Source organism: Odocoileus virginianus, chromosome 23, assembly GCF_023699985.2.
Source record: "Odocoileus virginianus isolate 20LAN1187 ecotype Illinois chromosome 23, Ovbor_1.2, whole genome shotgun sequence".
Classification (NCBI taxonomy): domain Eukaryota; kingdom Metazoa; phylum Chordata; class Mammalia; order Artiodactyla; family Cervidae; genus Odocoileus; species Odocoileus virginianus.
The window spans coordinates 18239925-18253634 of NC_069696.1; the positions used below are offsets into that span (position 1 = coordinate 18239925).

At 44.3% G+C, this 13710-nt stretch overlaps 1 protein-coding gene across 4 annotated transcripts in view; it reads left to right on the forward strand.

Annotated features, from left to right (window-relative positions):
* BORCS5 (BLOC-1 related complex subunit 5) overlaps positions 1–9938 on the forward strand; it is a 96130-nt gene extending 86192 nt beyond the window's left edge. For all 4 annotated transcript variants that reach the window (XM_020882712.2, XM_020882711.2, XM_020882713.2 and 1 more), the window contains exon 4: positions 7611–9938. In XM_020882712.2, the coding sequence (XP_020738371.1) occupies positions 7611–7841 (231 nt within the window). In that variant the 3' untranslated portion in view covers positions 7842–9938. The remainder of the gene's footprint in view (positions 1–7610) is intronic.
* Positions 9939–13710: the final 3772 nt, after the last annotated feature.

A 13710-nucleotide genomic window follows, 5' to 3' on the forward strand; every position in this document is an offset into this window, starting at 1 on the left:
TATTTTGTTGCTTCTACTGAAGCCCCTGCCCCACTTCTGAGAGCAGCCCACCGCTCTGAGAGCAACTCATGAGTCACTCAGCTCAAGCTCAGAAATGCCTCAGATGTTTGAGCAGGTCATTTTGCAGGGTCTGGATGGTCAGTTCACACCTTAGGTGGAAGCTCTGGCAAAACCTTAGGAGGTAAGCTATTGAGAGTTTAAGCCCGTGGATCTGAAAACCACTGAGTGCTTTTCTGCCACCCCAGCTCAGCAAAGACGGGAGCATCTGTGAAACGGGTCCCTCCCCGGTGACGTGCTCAGCCCCGTGGGCGCAGGTGTCAGGAATAGCCCCTTCTCATCTGGGAGCAGTAGCTATCTAGAGACTGGGATGGCATCCGTGGTCATCTTGATCATGGACGAAAAGCCTCCAGTGTCCTCACAGTGATATGGCCGTTGACCATGATGTCTTCCTTTCCACACCGTGTCGGGGCATCCCCCTGGGAGTTCTGTGGAAAATGCTGTCTGGTTAATATCTAGCTACTCTTTTTCCTGATCTGTAGTCCAGCTTACTTAGCAGTGCCCATGGGTTCAGTCTTCAGGCAAGTTTTACTTTTTTACCCAAGAGATCCAGATTCGACTTCAATTTCACCTCCAGCAGAACTTTTCCCTGGGCTCCCAGACCATTTCCAGTGGCTCCCCTCCTTTCCTTCATAATAAATTCAGTTGACATTCAGCTGATGAGCTGGAGGCTCACTTTCCTGGAAGGGATCTTGATTCTCCTTTTCAGGGCTTCCCTGATGGCTTAGCGGGTCTAAAGGATCTGCCTGCAATGTAGGAGACGCAGGAGATGTGAGTTTGATCTTTGGGTTGGGAAAATCCCCTGGAGGAGGAAATGGCCACCCACTCCAGTATTCTTGCTTGAACAATCCCATGGACAGAGGAGCCTGGCAGGCTACAGTCCAAAGGGTCTCAGAGTCGGATACAACTAGGTTATTAAGCCTGCATGCATAAAGATCTTAAAAACAGATTTTCTTTAGAAATTCAGTGAATGTTTTAATGAGACAGAGGCCCAGGTCAGTTCTCCTGGGGGAAAAAAAAAAAAAACAAAAAACTTGAATTTTTTTCCTTAACATTGAGTTGTAAGAGGTCTTTATATATTCTGAATATATGTGTGTGTATATATATACATATATATAAAATACCTTAGTCTGTGTCTTGCCTTATCATTTTCTTAATGATATCTTTCAAAGAGAAGTTTTAAATTTCGATGATCAGTTAAACCATTTTTTGTTTTATGGTTAATGTTTTACGGACCTAAGAAATCTTTGCTTTCTACAGGGTAGCAAAGGTTTTTCTCCTGTGTTTTCTTCTAAAAGTTTTATAGTTTTAGATTCTGTGTTTAGGTCTGTGATTTGTTTCATGCTAATCTTTGTGAAGGGAGTGAGATGTGGGGGTTCAGGGGGTTCAGGGTTTTGGTTTTTTTTCTGTATAGATATTTAGTTCTGCAAGTTGTTGAAAAATTTTCTTTAATATATTACCTTGGAAATTTTGGTTAAAAAAAGTCAATTGACCACATATGTTTAGATCTGTGTCTGTACTCTGTTCAGTTACACTGGTCTTTATATGTCTGTCTCTATGCCACTACCACACTATTCTGATTACTATAGGTTTATATTAGGTCTTGAAACAAGTACTATAAGTCTTTCAAACTTTGTTCTTTTGTGCTTTTTTTTCCTGGGCACACCTTGCACAGCTTGTGGAATCTCAGTCCCCCACGAGCCACTGCAGTGAAAGCCTGGAATCCTAACCACGGTACATCAGGGAGCTTCCCAAACTTGGTTCTTTTTCATAGTTCCTTTGACCATTCTATTTAGTGACCGTCAGCCAATCAAATCCCTACCCCCCCCTCACCAAAAGCCATCTAGAATTTTTATTTAGATTGCAAATGAATTTATAAATCGATTTGGTAAAAATTGACATCTTGATATTTAATCTTCCGTGAACATAGTATATACCTCTCCATTTTTTGAGATCTTTAATTTTTCCTAGCAGGGTTTTGTAATATCAGTGTTCAGGTCTTATACATATTTTTTTGACATTTTCTCTAAGTTGATGTTCATGCAGTTGTTAGGTTTTATATATATTTTTTTCATTCCATTGTTGGGTTGTTCACTGCAAATATGTAGAAATGCAATTGATTTTTGTATATTGACTGTGTATCTTGCAACCCTGCTAAATTCACTTGTTGGTTTTATTAGGTTTGGGGTCTAAGTTTCCGTAGGATTTTCTAGGCACACTATCATGCCATCTGTAGATTAAGACCATTTTATTTATTCCTTTCCAGTTCCTGTGCCTTTTATTTCCTTTGGTTGTCTTACTGCACTGACTAGGATCCCTAGTACAATGTTGAAGAGAAGTGGTGAGAGTGGGCAAGAATCAAGAATCCTTGCCTTATTCCTGCTCTTAGGGAGAAAAGTGTTGTCTGCCACTAACTATGATGTTAAGTATTGGTTTTTCATAGACACCTTTATCAGACTGAGGGAGTTTCCTTCTGTCCCTAATTTGCTGAAATGTTTTATAATTGAATTTGTCAAGTGCTTTTTCTGCATTGATTTTAAATGATTGTGATTTTTAATCTTTATTATATCAAAATGACAAACTTTCATTTTCAAATGCTGAGAAAGCTTACATCCTTTAGATAAACCCACTTGGTAATCCTTTTTGCATATTGCTGCTTTGATTTGCTTATCTTTTGGACCCATTGCTGGGCAGTGGACCAGCCAGATGGGCAAATCCACATCAGGTATTTGGAACGAGTCTGAGCCCCTTCTGCAGATGTCTCATGCCTTAGTAAAGCTTGTACTTGTACAAATAATCTTATCTCCTTTTTCACCTGCCCTTTGAAATATACTGCCACCAGTGACAATGTGTGAATATGTGGGGCAAGGTTTAAAGTATGAATTTAGGAGTAAACAGCAAGTTGGTAAGGGTAGGGACTCTATCACATTCATTCTATCAGTGTAAGATTAAATCCCACTGGTTTACCAAGACCTGAAATTACGGTGGCTCATACAGAATGGAAATTTGTTGTTCTCTCCCACTCCTGGTACAAGTTGCATTGGGCAAAAGTCCTCATAGGCCCAGACTTCATGTGGTTCGCCGCTGTGCCAACCCAAGGATTGTGACCTTCATTATTCTTGTGACCCATGAGGACTGCATCTGCCTTTGAGCATCAGCAGAGGGAGGGAAGGGATGAAGGAGAAGAGGAGGAACAGGCCTGCTAACTTTTAAAGAAGACGCCTGGAAGCTCCATGAGAGACTTCCTCCTGTACGTGCCGTTGACTGGTCCTTAGTCACGTGGTCACACCAAGGCCAGGGTTTTGAGGCAAGAGTCATGGGGACTGGTCATTCTCTATTGGAAAAATCTAATAGTTTTTTTCTTGAACTTAAATGGTTTTGTTGGAAGTTCCTGAAACAGGGTTATTTGCAACATTCTCCTTCCAGGCCTGAGTTTCCTAGAATAGTAAAGTCATGTTAACAAAGAGAGTGGAAGAGAAAGTCATGTTAGTTCACAGTCTGCCGTGTGGGTGTAAACAGCTCATTCTCAATATCCGTATCGCTGGGACCCCACATGATGCATGGCAGTAAATGTCTGCTGTCTCTGTATATTGTATTTATGCTTCCTTGTTGGAATCCCGGTGCCAGAATAAAAATGGGAAAGGTAAACATGTTCCAGTTTGTCCAAATGGTAAGATTCAGGGCAGGGTCTCTTTGCTGTGCGCCTGAAACCATCACAACATTGTCTACATTGCTCTACTCCAATACAGAATAAAAAGGTTTTAAAAAATGGTAAAAGGTTCCGAACTGTATTAGATACTGACAGTGCCTAAAGTTGTGTCAGATACGCTGGAGTGAGTCTGTGCCTGGGGCTCATGGGTACATACTACAGTAGGGATTAGGGCTCAGTGGTCAGGAGCAGTGGTAAGAGAATGAAGGGCAGGCTCTCTCAGAGGTTAGAGGGTTTTGTGTTTGTCTTTATCACATCATGCTCACGGGCTTCGCAGAAACAGGTGTTGAGCGCCTGCCAGCACTTTGCCTGATGCCGGGGCTAGGAAGGACTGTGCTTCTGGGAGCCACAAGAAGGAAGGACTGAGGGAGCATCTGAACTTTGAGACAGAAACTTGAGTCTTGGTGGTGTGATTGTTTTCTCCCTGGTCAGGGAACAGCAGCAGGCAGAGAGGGAGTGGATGTGGGTCCACGCAGAGGAAGGGTACGGGCATCTGACACTCTGGTGGTGTCTTCTCCCTGCTCTTATCCAGGTGATCGGTTCCAAAGAGCCCCATCAGGGGAGGAAAAGACATCCCAGAAGGGGAGCCCAGACCCCCAAGTTTGTTTGACTGGAGGGAGGGTGCATGAAACAGTCCTGTATTTACCTCTTGTGGTGCTGACTTGACTTGGTTGACATTTGTGGTTCTGGCACAGAGTGCCACTCCCTCCAGGCAGCTCATGTAGATTGTGCTCCGCAGCAAGGATGGAGGACCAAGCGAGTTTTAAAACTCCTCGGTGCCAGGCCGAGTCCTGAGCTGGGGCGGTGGTGTTGTTCAGACCCTAAGTTATGTCTGAATCCTTGTGACCCCATGGACTGCAGCCCGCCAGGTTCCCCTATCTGCCACTATCTCCCATGCATGCGTGTGTGTCTGCTAAGTTGCTTCAGTCATGTCTGACTCCCTGCAATCCTGTGGACTGTAACCCTCCAGGGAATCTTCCCGACCCAGGGATCAAACCCATGTTTCTTACGTCTTCTGCATTAGCAGGCAAGTTCTTTACCACTACGCCACCTGGGAAGCCCCCACTATCTCCCAGAGTTTGTTCAAATTCATATCCATTGAGTCGGTGATGCTATCTAATCATCTTATCCTCTGCCACCCCCTTCTCCTTTTGCCTTCAATCTTTCCCAGCATCAGGGTCCTTTCCAATGTGTCAGCTCTTCACAGCAGGTGGCCAAAGTATTGGAGATGGTGTGTTAGCACACCTCATCTCATTTTGTCCTCCCAACAACCCTACAAATCTGCCATCAGTCCCTGGATTTTTGCAGATGAGAAACCTGAGACAGGAAGGATGAGTATTAGCAACTCAAGTGGCAGTTGTTGAGTCGCTCAGTCATGTCTCACTCTTTGCTACCCCACAGACTGCAGCACGCCAGACTTTTCTGTCCTTCACCATCTCCCGGAGCTTGCTCAAACTCATGTCCATTGAGTCAGTGATGCCATCCAACCATCTTGTCCTCTGTCGTCCCCTTCTCATCATGCTTTCAGTCTTTCCCAGCATCAGGGTCTTTTCTAATGAGTCAGCTCTTTGCATCAAGTGGCCAAAATATTGGAGCTTCAGCTTCAGCATCAGTCCTTCCAGTGAACACCCAGGACTGATCTGCTTTAGGATGGACTGGTTGGATCTCCTTGCAGTCCAAGGACTCTCAAGAGTCTTTTCCAACACCACAGTTCAAAAGCATCAATTCTGAGGTGCTCAGCCTTCTTTATGGTCCGACTCTCACATCCATACATGACTACTGGAAAAACCATAGCTTTGACTAGAGGACCTTTATTGGCAAACTAATGTCTTTTTTAATACACTATCTAGGTATGTCATAGCTTTTCTTTCAAGGAGCAAGCATCTTTTAATTTCATAGCTGCAGTCACCATCTGCAGTGATTTTGGAGCCCAAGAAAATAAAATCTGTCACATTTTCATTGTTTTCCCATCTATTTGCCATAAAGTGATGGGACCGGATGCCATGATCTTTGTTTTTTGAATGTTGAGTTTTAAGCCAACTTTTTAGCTGTCGTCTTTCACCCTCATTAAGAGGCTCTTTACTTCCTCTTCACTTTCTGCCATAAGGGTGGTATCATCTGGATATCTGAGGTTATCGATATTTTTCCTGGCAGTCTTGATTCTAGCTTGTGCTTCCTCCAGCCCAGCATTTCACATGATGTACTCTGCATAAAAGTTAAATAAGCAGGGTGACAGTATACAGCCTTGACATACTCCTTTCCCAATTTTGAACCAGTCCATTGTTCCATGTGTGGTTCTGACTGTTGCTTCTTGACCTGCATACAGGTTTCACAGGAGGCAGGTAAGGTGGTCTGGTATTCCCATCTCTTGAATGATTTTTCACAGTTTATTGTGATCCACATAGTCAAAGGCTTTAGCATAGTCAATGAAGCAGATGTTTTTCTGGAATTCTCTTGCTTTTTCTATGATCCAGTGGATGTTGGCAATTTGATCTCTGCTTCCTCTCTCTTTTCTAAATCCAGCTTGTTGGTTCACATACTGTTGAAGCCTGGCTTGGAGAATTTTGAGCATTACTTTGCTAGCATGTGAAATGAGTGCATTTGTGTGGTAGTTTGAACATTATTCGGCATTGCCCTTCTTTGGGATGGAAGGAAAACTGATCTTTTCTTGTCCTCTGGCCACTGCTGAGTTTTCCATATTAGCTGGAATATTGAGTGCAGCACTTTTCACAGCATCATCTTTTAGGATTTGAAGTAGCTCAGATGGAATTCCATCACCTTCACTAGCTTTGTTCGTAGTGATGCTTCCTAAGGCCCACTTGACTTCACACTCCTAGATGTCTGGCTCTAGGTGAGTGATAACACCATCGTGGTTATCTGGGTCATTAAGATCTTTTTTGTATAGTTCTTCTGTGTATTCTTGCCACCTCTTCTTAATATCTTCTGCTTCTCTTAGGTCCATACTGTTTGTGTCCTTTTTGTGCCCATCTGTGCATGAAATGTTCTCTTGGTATCTCTAATTTTCTTGAAGAGATCTCTATAATCTTTCCCATTCTGTTGTTTTCCTCTGTTACCTTGCATTGTTCACTTAGGAAGGTTTTCTTACTTCTCTTTGCTTTTCTTTGGGACTCTGCATTCAGATGGATATATCTTTTCTCCTTTGCCTTTCACTTCTCTTCTCAACTATTTGTAAGGCCTCTTCAGACAACCATTTTGCCTTTTTGCATTTCTTTTTCTTGAGGATGGTTTTGATCACCGCCTCCTGTACAGTGTCACAAACCTCTGTCCATAGTTCTTCAGGCACTCTATCAGATCTAATCCCTTGAATCTATTTCTCACTTCCAGTGTATAATCGTAAGGGATTTGGTTTAGGTCATACCTGAACAGCCTAGTGCTTTTCCCTACTTTCTTCAATTTAAGTCTGAATTTTGCAATAAGGAGTCCATGATCTGAGCCACAGTCAGCTTCCAGTCTTGTTTTTGCTGATTTATAGAGCTTCTCCATCTATACAAGGGTGGAACCAGAGTCAAACCCCATCTGCCTGATTTCCCAGCCCAGGATTCTTTCTTTAGAGGAAAAAAGCTAGAAACTCCCTGGGCCTCACCCAGGACTAAGTGGCTCACACACCCAGAACTGGAGCTGGAGGCCTTCACCTCACTCCCCCTGCGGAGGGTTCCAGCCACATTCAGGAAGGTTTTCGTCCCCCATGAGTCCACTTCCAGGAATGCTAGTCCTCCCCCACGTGGCCCGTGCTCCACACCTGTTGCTCACGGAGCCCGGCCCCATCCTCTCACCGACTTGTTTCCACTGGATTGAACGTGTCTCACTTTTCTCGCCCCTGCAGATGGATCTGTCTGTAGAAACCCTCTTTAGCTTCATGCAGGAGCGCCAGAAAAGGTACGCCAAATACGCCGAGCAGATCCAAAAGGTCAACGAGATGTCAGCCATCCTGCGTCGCATCCAGATGGGCATAGACCAAACGGTACCACTGCTGGAGCGGCTCAACAGCCTGCTGCCCGAGGCCGAGCGCCTGGAGCCCTTCAGCGTGAAGCCCGACCGCGAGCTCAGGCTGTAGCCACGTCCCCCAGCACCGCCAGGGCTCCGGGCCTTGGGAATCAGAGACACAGGAGGTGACCTAGGTCAGGGGAGTGTGGTGCTCCCTGAGGGCACGGGAGGCAGTCCGTTGCCCTGGAGACCTGTGATGCCCCAGCTCTCCCCTTGACGCACTTTCCCCTGCAAAGCCAACCAACCTGCCCTCCCTGGTCTCTGAAGTGGGAATATTTGAACTCTTAGGAATTCTCTACAGAACCCTGCCTTGGGAATTATTATTTTTTAATTTAGTTTGCTTTTTTTAAAATTGACAATGTATATTATCTAATCTAGCTTGCAGACTGAAACTATGAAGAGAAGGGGGAAGAGGATTTGAGGAAGCCCTGTGTCCCTGATGCCTTTGTGACATTTTTCTCCATAGGCTGTCCGGGTTGTAAAGATAAAGAACTAACTTAATCCAGGTGTGCGTGTCATGTTTCCATTGCAGCCAGTCTCGATCTGGCCTGGCAGGGAGCTGGCATTGCTCCTGTGACAGCTTAGGGTGTCCCTGCCGTGTCATCATTGGAAACTGAAGCCTCCCTTTCCACAGCCTGGTTGGGTCCGTCTCCCACTGATAATGGGTTTCCTTGATGCAGACATAGTTTAGGTTTCCTCTTGTTACATCAGCGTTGGCAGGACTCCAGTTTCTGAAGCAGGTTTTAGCCAGCATCGCTTTAGCAGTTTCACAGATGCGTGGAGCGGAGAGGAAAAGTGCACACCCAGAGGCATCCACGGGGCCCACTGCCTGGGCCAGACACTGTGTCTGCATGCAGAAAGGGGTGTGTAGTCCCTGCCCTTCTTTTCTGAAGAAAGCACTTTCTCCAAGCACTGCTGAATTTCTCTGGGAGTTTAGGAAATGAAGCAATTTGAGGAACCACAGAAGTTCTTAGCACAGTACTTTGCACGTCATAAAGGTTCTAGCGGACTAGAAGACTGCAGAAGCCAAGAAATGGAATGCAGGACTGACCCAGGCCGGAAGACGGAGACCAGGAGCTGGGGATAGACGGAGGTCACTGGGGCCCACGGGGCTCCCGAGGTTTCTCCAGACCTCAGAGGGTGACTTTTTACGTGTCCAAACAGCCTTCGGTATATTTATAAGGTTAAAATTGATCCCACTTAATGTAGCATCTCTCAGGTAAACGTCATCTGATTCTTCTAATCAGATTTTGATCAAATTTGATCGAACACTATCCTGTAAGGTTCTTAGAACCCAGAGTAAAATGTAGAGCATAAAACAACTGCATGATGGCTCAAGTATAAACATTCGAAGCTCAATGGAAAATATAATTTTCTAAAATTTAGACATGGTATAAAAATCAACAGCTTCTAGAATTCTCTAGGGACCAAGACATATCAAGATGTCACTCTCTCGGAGCCGGAAAGACAGGTTGGAACCCAGAGCCAAATGCAGAGGCCAAGATGGTGTCTGCCTTCCTCAGAGGGCACCCTTCTGGGAACCGCTTCTTTGCACCATGAGGAAAGTGGGTAGACACCCAGTCCAGGAAGGTGAAGTGGCCTGAGGGAGCCAGGGAGGGGTTGGAAGCTCTGCACTGGGAGTGGGGAGCTAGACTTTCAGAGGTTTGGGGGCCATTCTGGTGAAAGAAGCTCTTCTTTTCTTTTTTTTTCCAAGTTGTATTCCCTCCTGTTTTTTTTTTAAATTATTTATTTTAATTGGAGGGTAATTACTTCACAGTATTGTGGTGGTTTTTGCCATACGTTAATGTGAATCAGCCACAACTATACTTGTGGTCTCCCCGCCTCCTGAACCCCCTTCCCACCTCCCTCCTCACCCTGTCCCTCTAGGTTGTCCCAGAGCACCATCTCTGGGTGTCCTGAGAAGCTTGTCTTTATAAATGCCTTTGATGGTCGGGATTTCAGTGGGGCTTTGAACCATTTCTGGAGCAATTCATCAGAGTTCACATCAGGAAAGATGTTCTGTAATTTTAGAAACCTGTTGAGTAGCTAAGGTTACTCTAGGAAATGTCACGGATGGGAAGGCCACAATGTTTGTTAAATAATGCCCCCCACCCACTGCCACATTGCAGTGTTCCTCTTGTGTATTAAATTTTCATGTAATTGAGAATCTGGTGTTGGACTTTATTTGAATCCATTGATCTTTGTCTTCATACTGTTTCATGCTGTTTTTCTTTTTTTTTCACACTTTTAATATTAAAATTTCATAATACATTTTAATATCTGCTGTGGCTACATAAACACCCCCTTTTCCCTAACTTCACTTTTTTTTTTAACTTCAAACTGGCAGAAAAGCTGAAAAAAATAATACGAGGCGTTCGCATCTTCCCTTCCGCTAGACTGACAGAATGTGGCATTTTTCAGCCCTCACCATCATTGTCTTTTGAGTTCCTGTGATATCAGAACCTGGTTCTGAACACCAAGTAGCTTATAGCCTTCAAAGAAGGAAGGGCTGGTTGTCCACCGAGCTGTAGGAACAGCTCAGGGGTCAGGTCGCATTATCCTCACTGCAGTTAATGCAATTTATAAATAAAAGCACATAACACAGTGACACACGACTAAGCCTATGAGGACAGAGCTTTCCTCTGGTTTGTACGTGCAGAAAGGCAACCTAGCACAGCGTGCAAAACAACTCTGCCAGCCAGCTCTCCATCCAGTTCTTTTCCTTCTTATAAAGATGTTAGACAAAACATGGTATTAACTTAGATTTGGGTCCACAGGCTACTTATACTGGGAAGAGGCAGGGCAATAAGAACAATAGGCAGATCTGATGTGTTTTGAAATAATTCTAGTTAATTTAATATCTCTGGTATGTGGTGGTTTTGCAGTGTTGTCAACTTTGGCCAAATTGGATTACATTTCCTGGAATCCCCTTCCCTGTCCCTTTTCAATTAGGGTTGGCCACAAGAGAAATTTGCATGAGATTTGTTAGTGGAAGTAAAGCAACATATATGCATGTTTGATGAAAGTCCCTGTCAGTCAGGCCCTGTTGCATCTCTTGCACATTTTCAGGGATCTGTTGCACCTATGGTGTGGGCAGAAGCTAGGCCAGCTCCCCAGAACTCTGCCTTCAGCTTTTCAGCATCTTGGGTTAGGTATGAATGAGCACCAGCATCTCCTTAGGTCTTCGGCAGCACAGAGGATGAGGGCTTAGAAAACAGACGAGGCCAGCATGGGTTCTGGTGGAGACAGATGCTGGTTCTAGCTTGTTGCAGGCTTCAGGTGTCCACCGCCTGTCCCTCCATCCCCCATTGCCCCTCCATCCCACTGTCCCCCACTGCCCATCCATCCATCCTCCACCGCCCATCCATCCATCTGTCCTCACCGCCTATCCCTCTGTCCTCTACCGCCTATCCCTCCATCCTCCATCGCCCATCCATCCCCATCACCCCATCCATCCATCCATCCCCCACCGCCCATCCAGCTGCTTTCCTGACCACCTGCCTAGCAACTTCCGGTGGAGAAGAAATAGCCAAACCAGGACTCTGACCAGCTCCTCTAATTAATTGTGTAAGGTAAGTCTCTTGAACAACCTCCTTATTCTATATCATTCCTAATGGTTCTTCAGGGATTGAACCCTGACTGGTAACATTTTACTTTTTTCTCCTCAATACTTTACTTTTTTGAACAGATTTTGTGAATGTGATGGGTTTGCTGTTTCCTAGAGTAATTAAAAATTTTATCTTCCTATTTTGTTTACCCCTCAGCTAAACCCAGATATGTAGTACTCAGTTCGAAATTTGAAATGTTGATGCTAAAAACTGAAGGGCAGAATAGAGAGAAGGGAAATATCTTCTTGTGGAATTTTTAGGTGTAGGTTTTTTAATTGTGAGAGAAGTAATTTTGCTTTCCCTTCACCCTGACTTTCATTCCTTTGTTAAGAGCTACACAGTGCCTAAGAGATGTCATCCTTGTTTTCTGGTTTGTGGTCGGTAACACTTAATTTCTTGCACTCACACGAGGCATGTACCTCCCATGCAGATTTTGGGACTACAGAAGGAAAGGGTAACCAGAAAACCTAATTATTCCCATGCTTCAAACCATAATGTTAGAACTTTTTTGGCAACTAAATCTAGTTGCTTATTAGTATAAGCAGTACTGATGTGGTGGGCTGTCTGTGTGTGTGTGTCTATTACTCTAAGGAGTTTGTTCAGGGTCATCAGTGTCAACATAAAGACAGGATGGAACTTATTGATGATTCGATTAATTTTCTTCACCAATCAAGGCAAATTCTTGTTGCTACCTTTTATTATATAGTGAAGCAAGATTTATGCTAAAAACTTTTAATACAGTCTTTGAAACTGTCATACTTCCCCTGACCAGAGAAGCTAGGCCACCGCTGAGCTAATAACCCTCTTCCAGTTATCCTGTTTGCTTGTGACACCGTCCTCCAAAGTCATATTCTGCATGTCCTACAAGAAAGCATTTTGAACCAACTCCAGTGTGTTAGCCAGAAGCAAAGGAATGAAACTTGTTTTTATTCCTTTGATATAGATAACCAGCTTGGTATCTGTGTACGTAAACTGCAACAGTATGATTGACTTGCAACTTCTTCCAAGTTGGTGCTGTGGTAATTCTCATGGTTGATTTTTGCAATGTTTCAAAGATAATAACCAAGTATAATTTTGCTGTACAAGGATGAATGAGCCACACACAATGCAAGAAATAACTCACATTCCTCTTTCACTGATAGAAGCAGAAGACTAATATTTATAGAGAAAAAGCCCCTAGACCTAAATTTTGTTTACTAGACCAAAAACATTTCTGCTTAGTGTCAGAAAAGGAAAACCACCAGACAGGAGTATCTAAGATAAAATGATGGTGAACTTCATCCTGATGATGAAGTTCGTGTCCACGTGTCCCATTGTGTATGCCTGACCCTTCACATCTGCACCTACCCTGCTTCCCTTTAGCCTGAGCCCTGGTCTGGTCATGTCACACCCAAACTAGCCCTTCGATGCCAGCCTGCTACAGCTGGTGATCCCCTAGAGGCCCTTAAGTCTGTCTAAGTCACAACTGGCTTGACCTCCGGGCCTTCCAACACCTACAAGTTCTCATCCAAAGCCTCACCGAGGCACGTGCTCCCTCCTGCCACTTTACATCTTGAGGCAGATTTATTCCTACGCCTTCCCTGGTGGCTCAGGCAGTAAAGAATCTATGTAGGAGACCTGGGTTTGATCCTGGGGTAGGGAAGGCATGGCAACCACTCCAGTATTTTTGCCTGGAGACTCCCATGGACAGAGGAGCCTGGCAGGCTACAGTCCATGGGGTCACAGAGAGACACAACTGAGCAACTAACATTTTGTCTTTCTGTTCCTCTGTCCCATACCCATGTCCACTTTTTGGCAAGGTCCTAGCCAAGACAGCTCTTTCTGGTCTTCACTCACTCTGTCCAATTCTTCCTTCTTTTAAATTTCCTTAAATCTAACTTCAGCTCAGAAGCCTTTCACAACCAACTGAAATGATGTCACCTGTGACTATCAGTGTCATCAGTATCCTGTCTGCTTGCACTGAAGGTAAATGCTTTATTCCTTTAATGCATCATCTTTTTTTTTCACTAACAACCTGATGAGGTTGAGCTTCTAGTCTCATGAGTCGTCGTGCCCACTGTCATCACTTAGAAGCAGAGGTCATCAGGACGTGGATGACAAGGATGGAGAACAGATCTTGAAATAACTACTCTCCCTCAGTTTTTCCTACAAGAATTCTAAAACTTTACAAAATGCACCATGAATGTTTGTCTTTTTTCTTCCTACCCTGAACCATTCTGGATTCAGCCAATCAGCAAATGTTTACCTTTGAGGTTTCTATGCCATAGTGTGCATCTGATGTACCCGTGAAAGGATGACGATGACGGCAGTAGACTTAGCTCCCACGTGTGT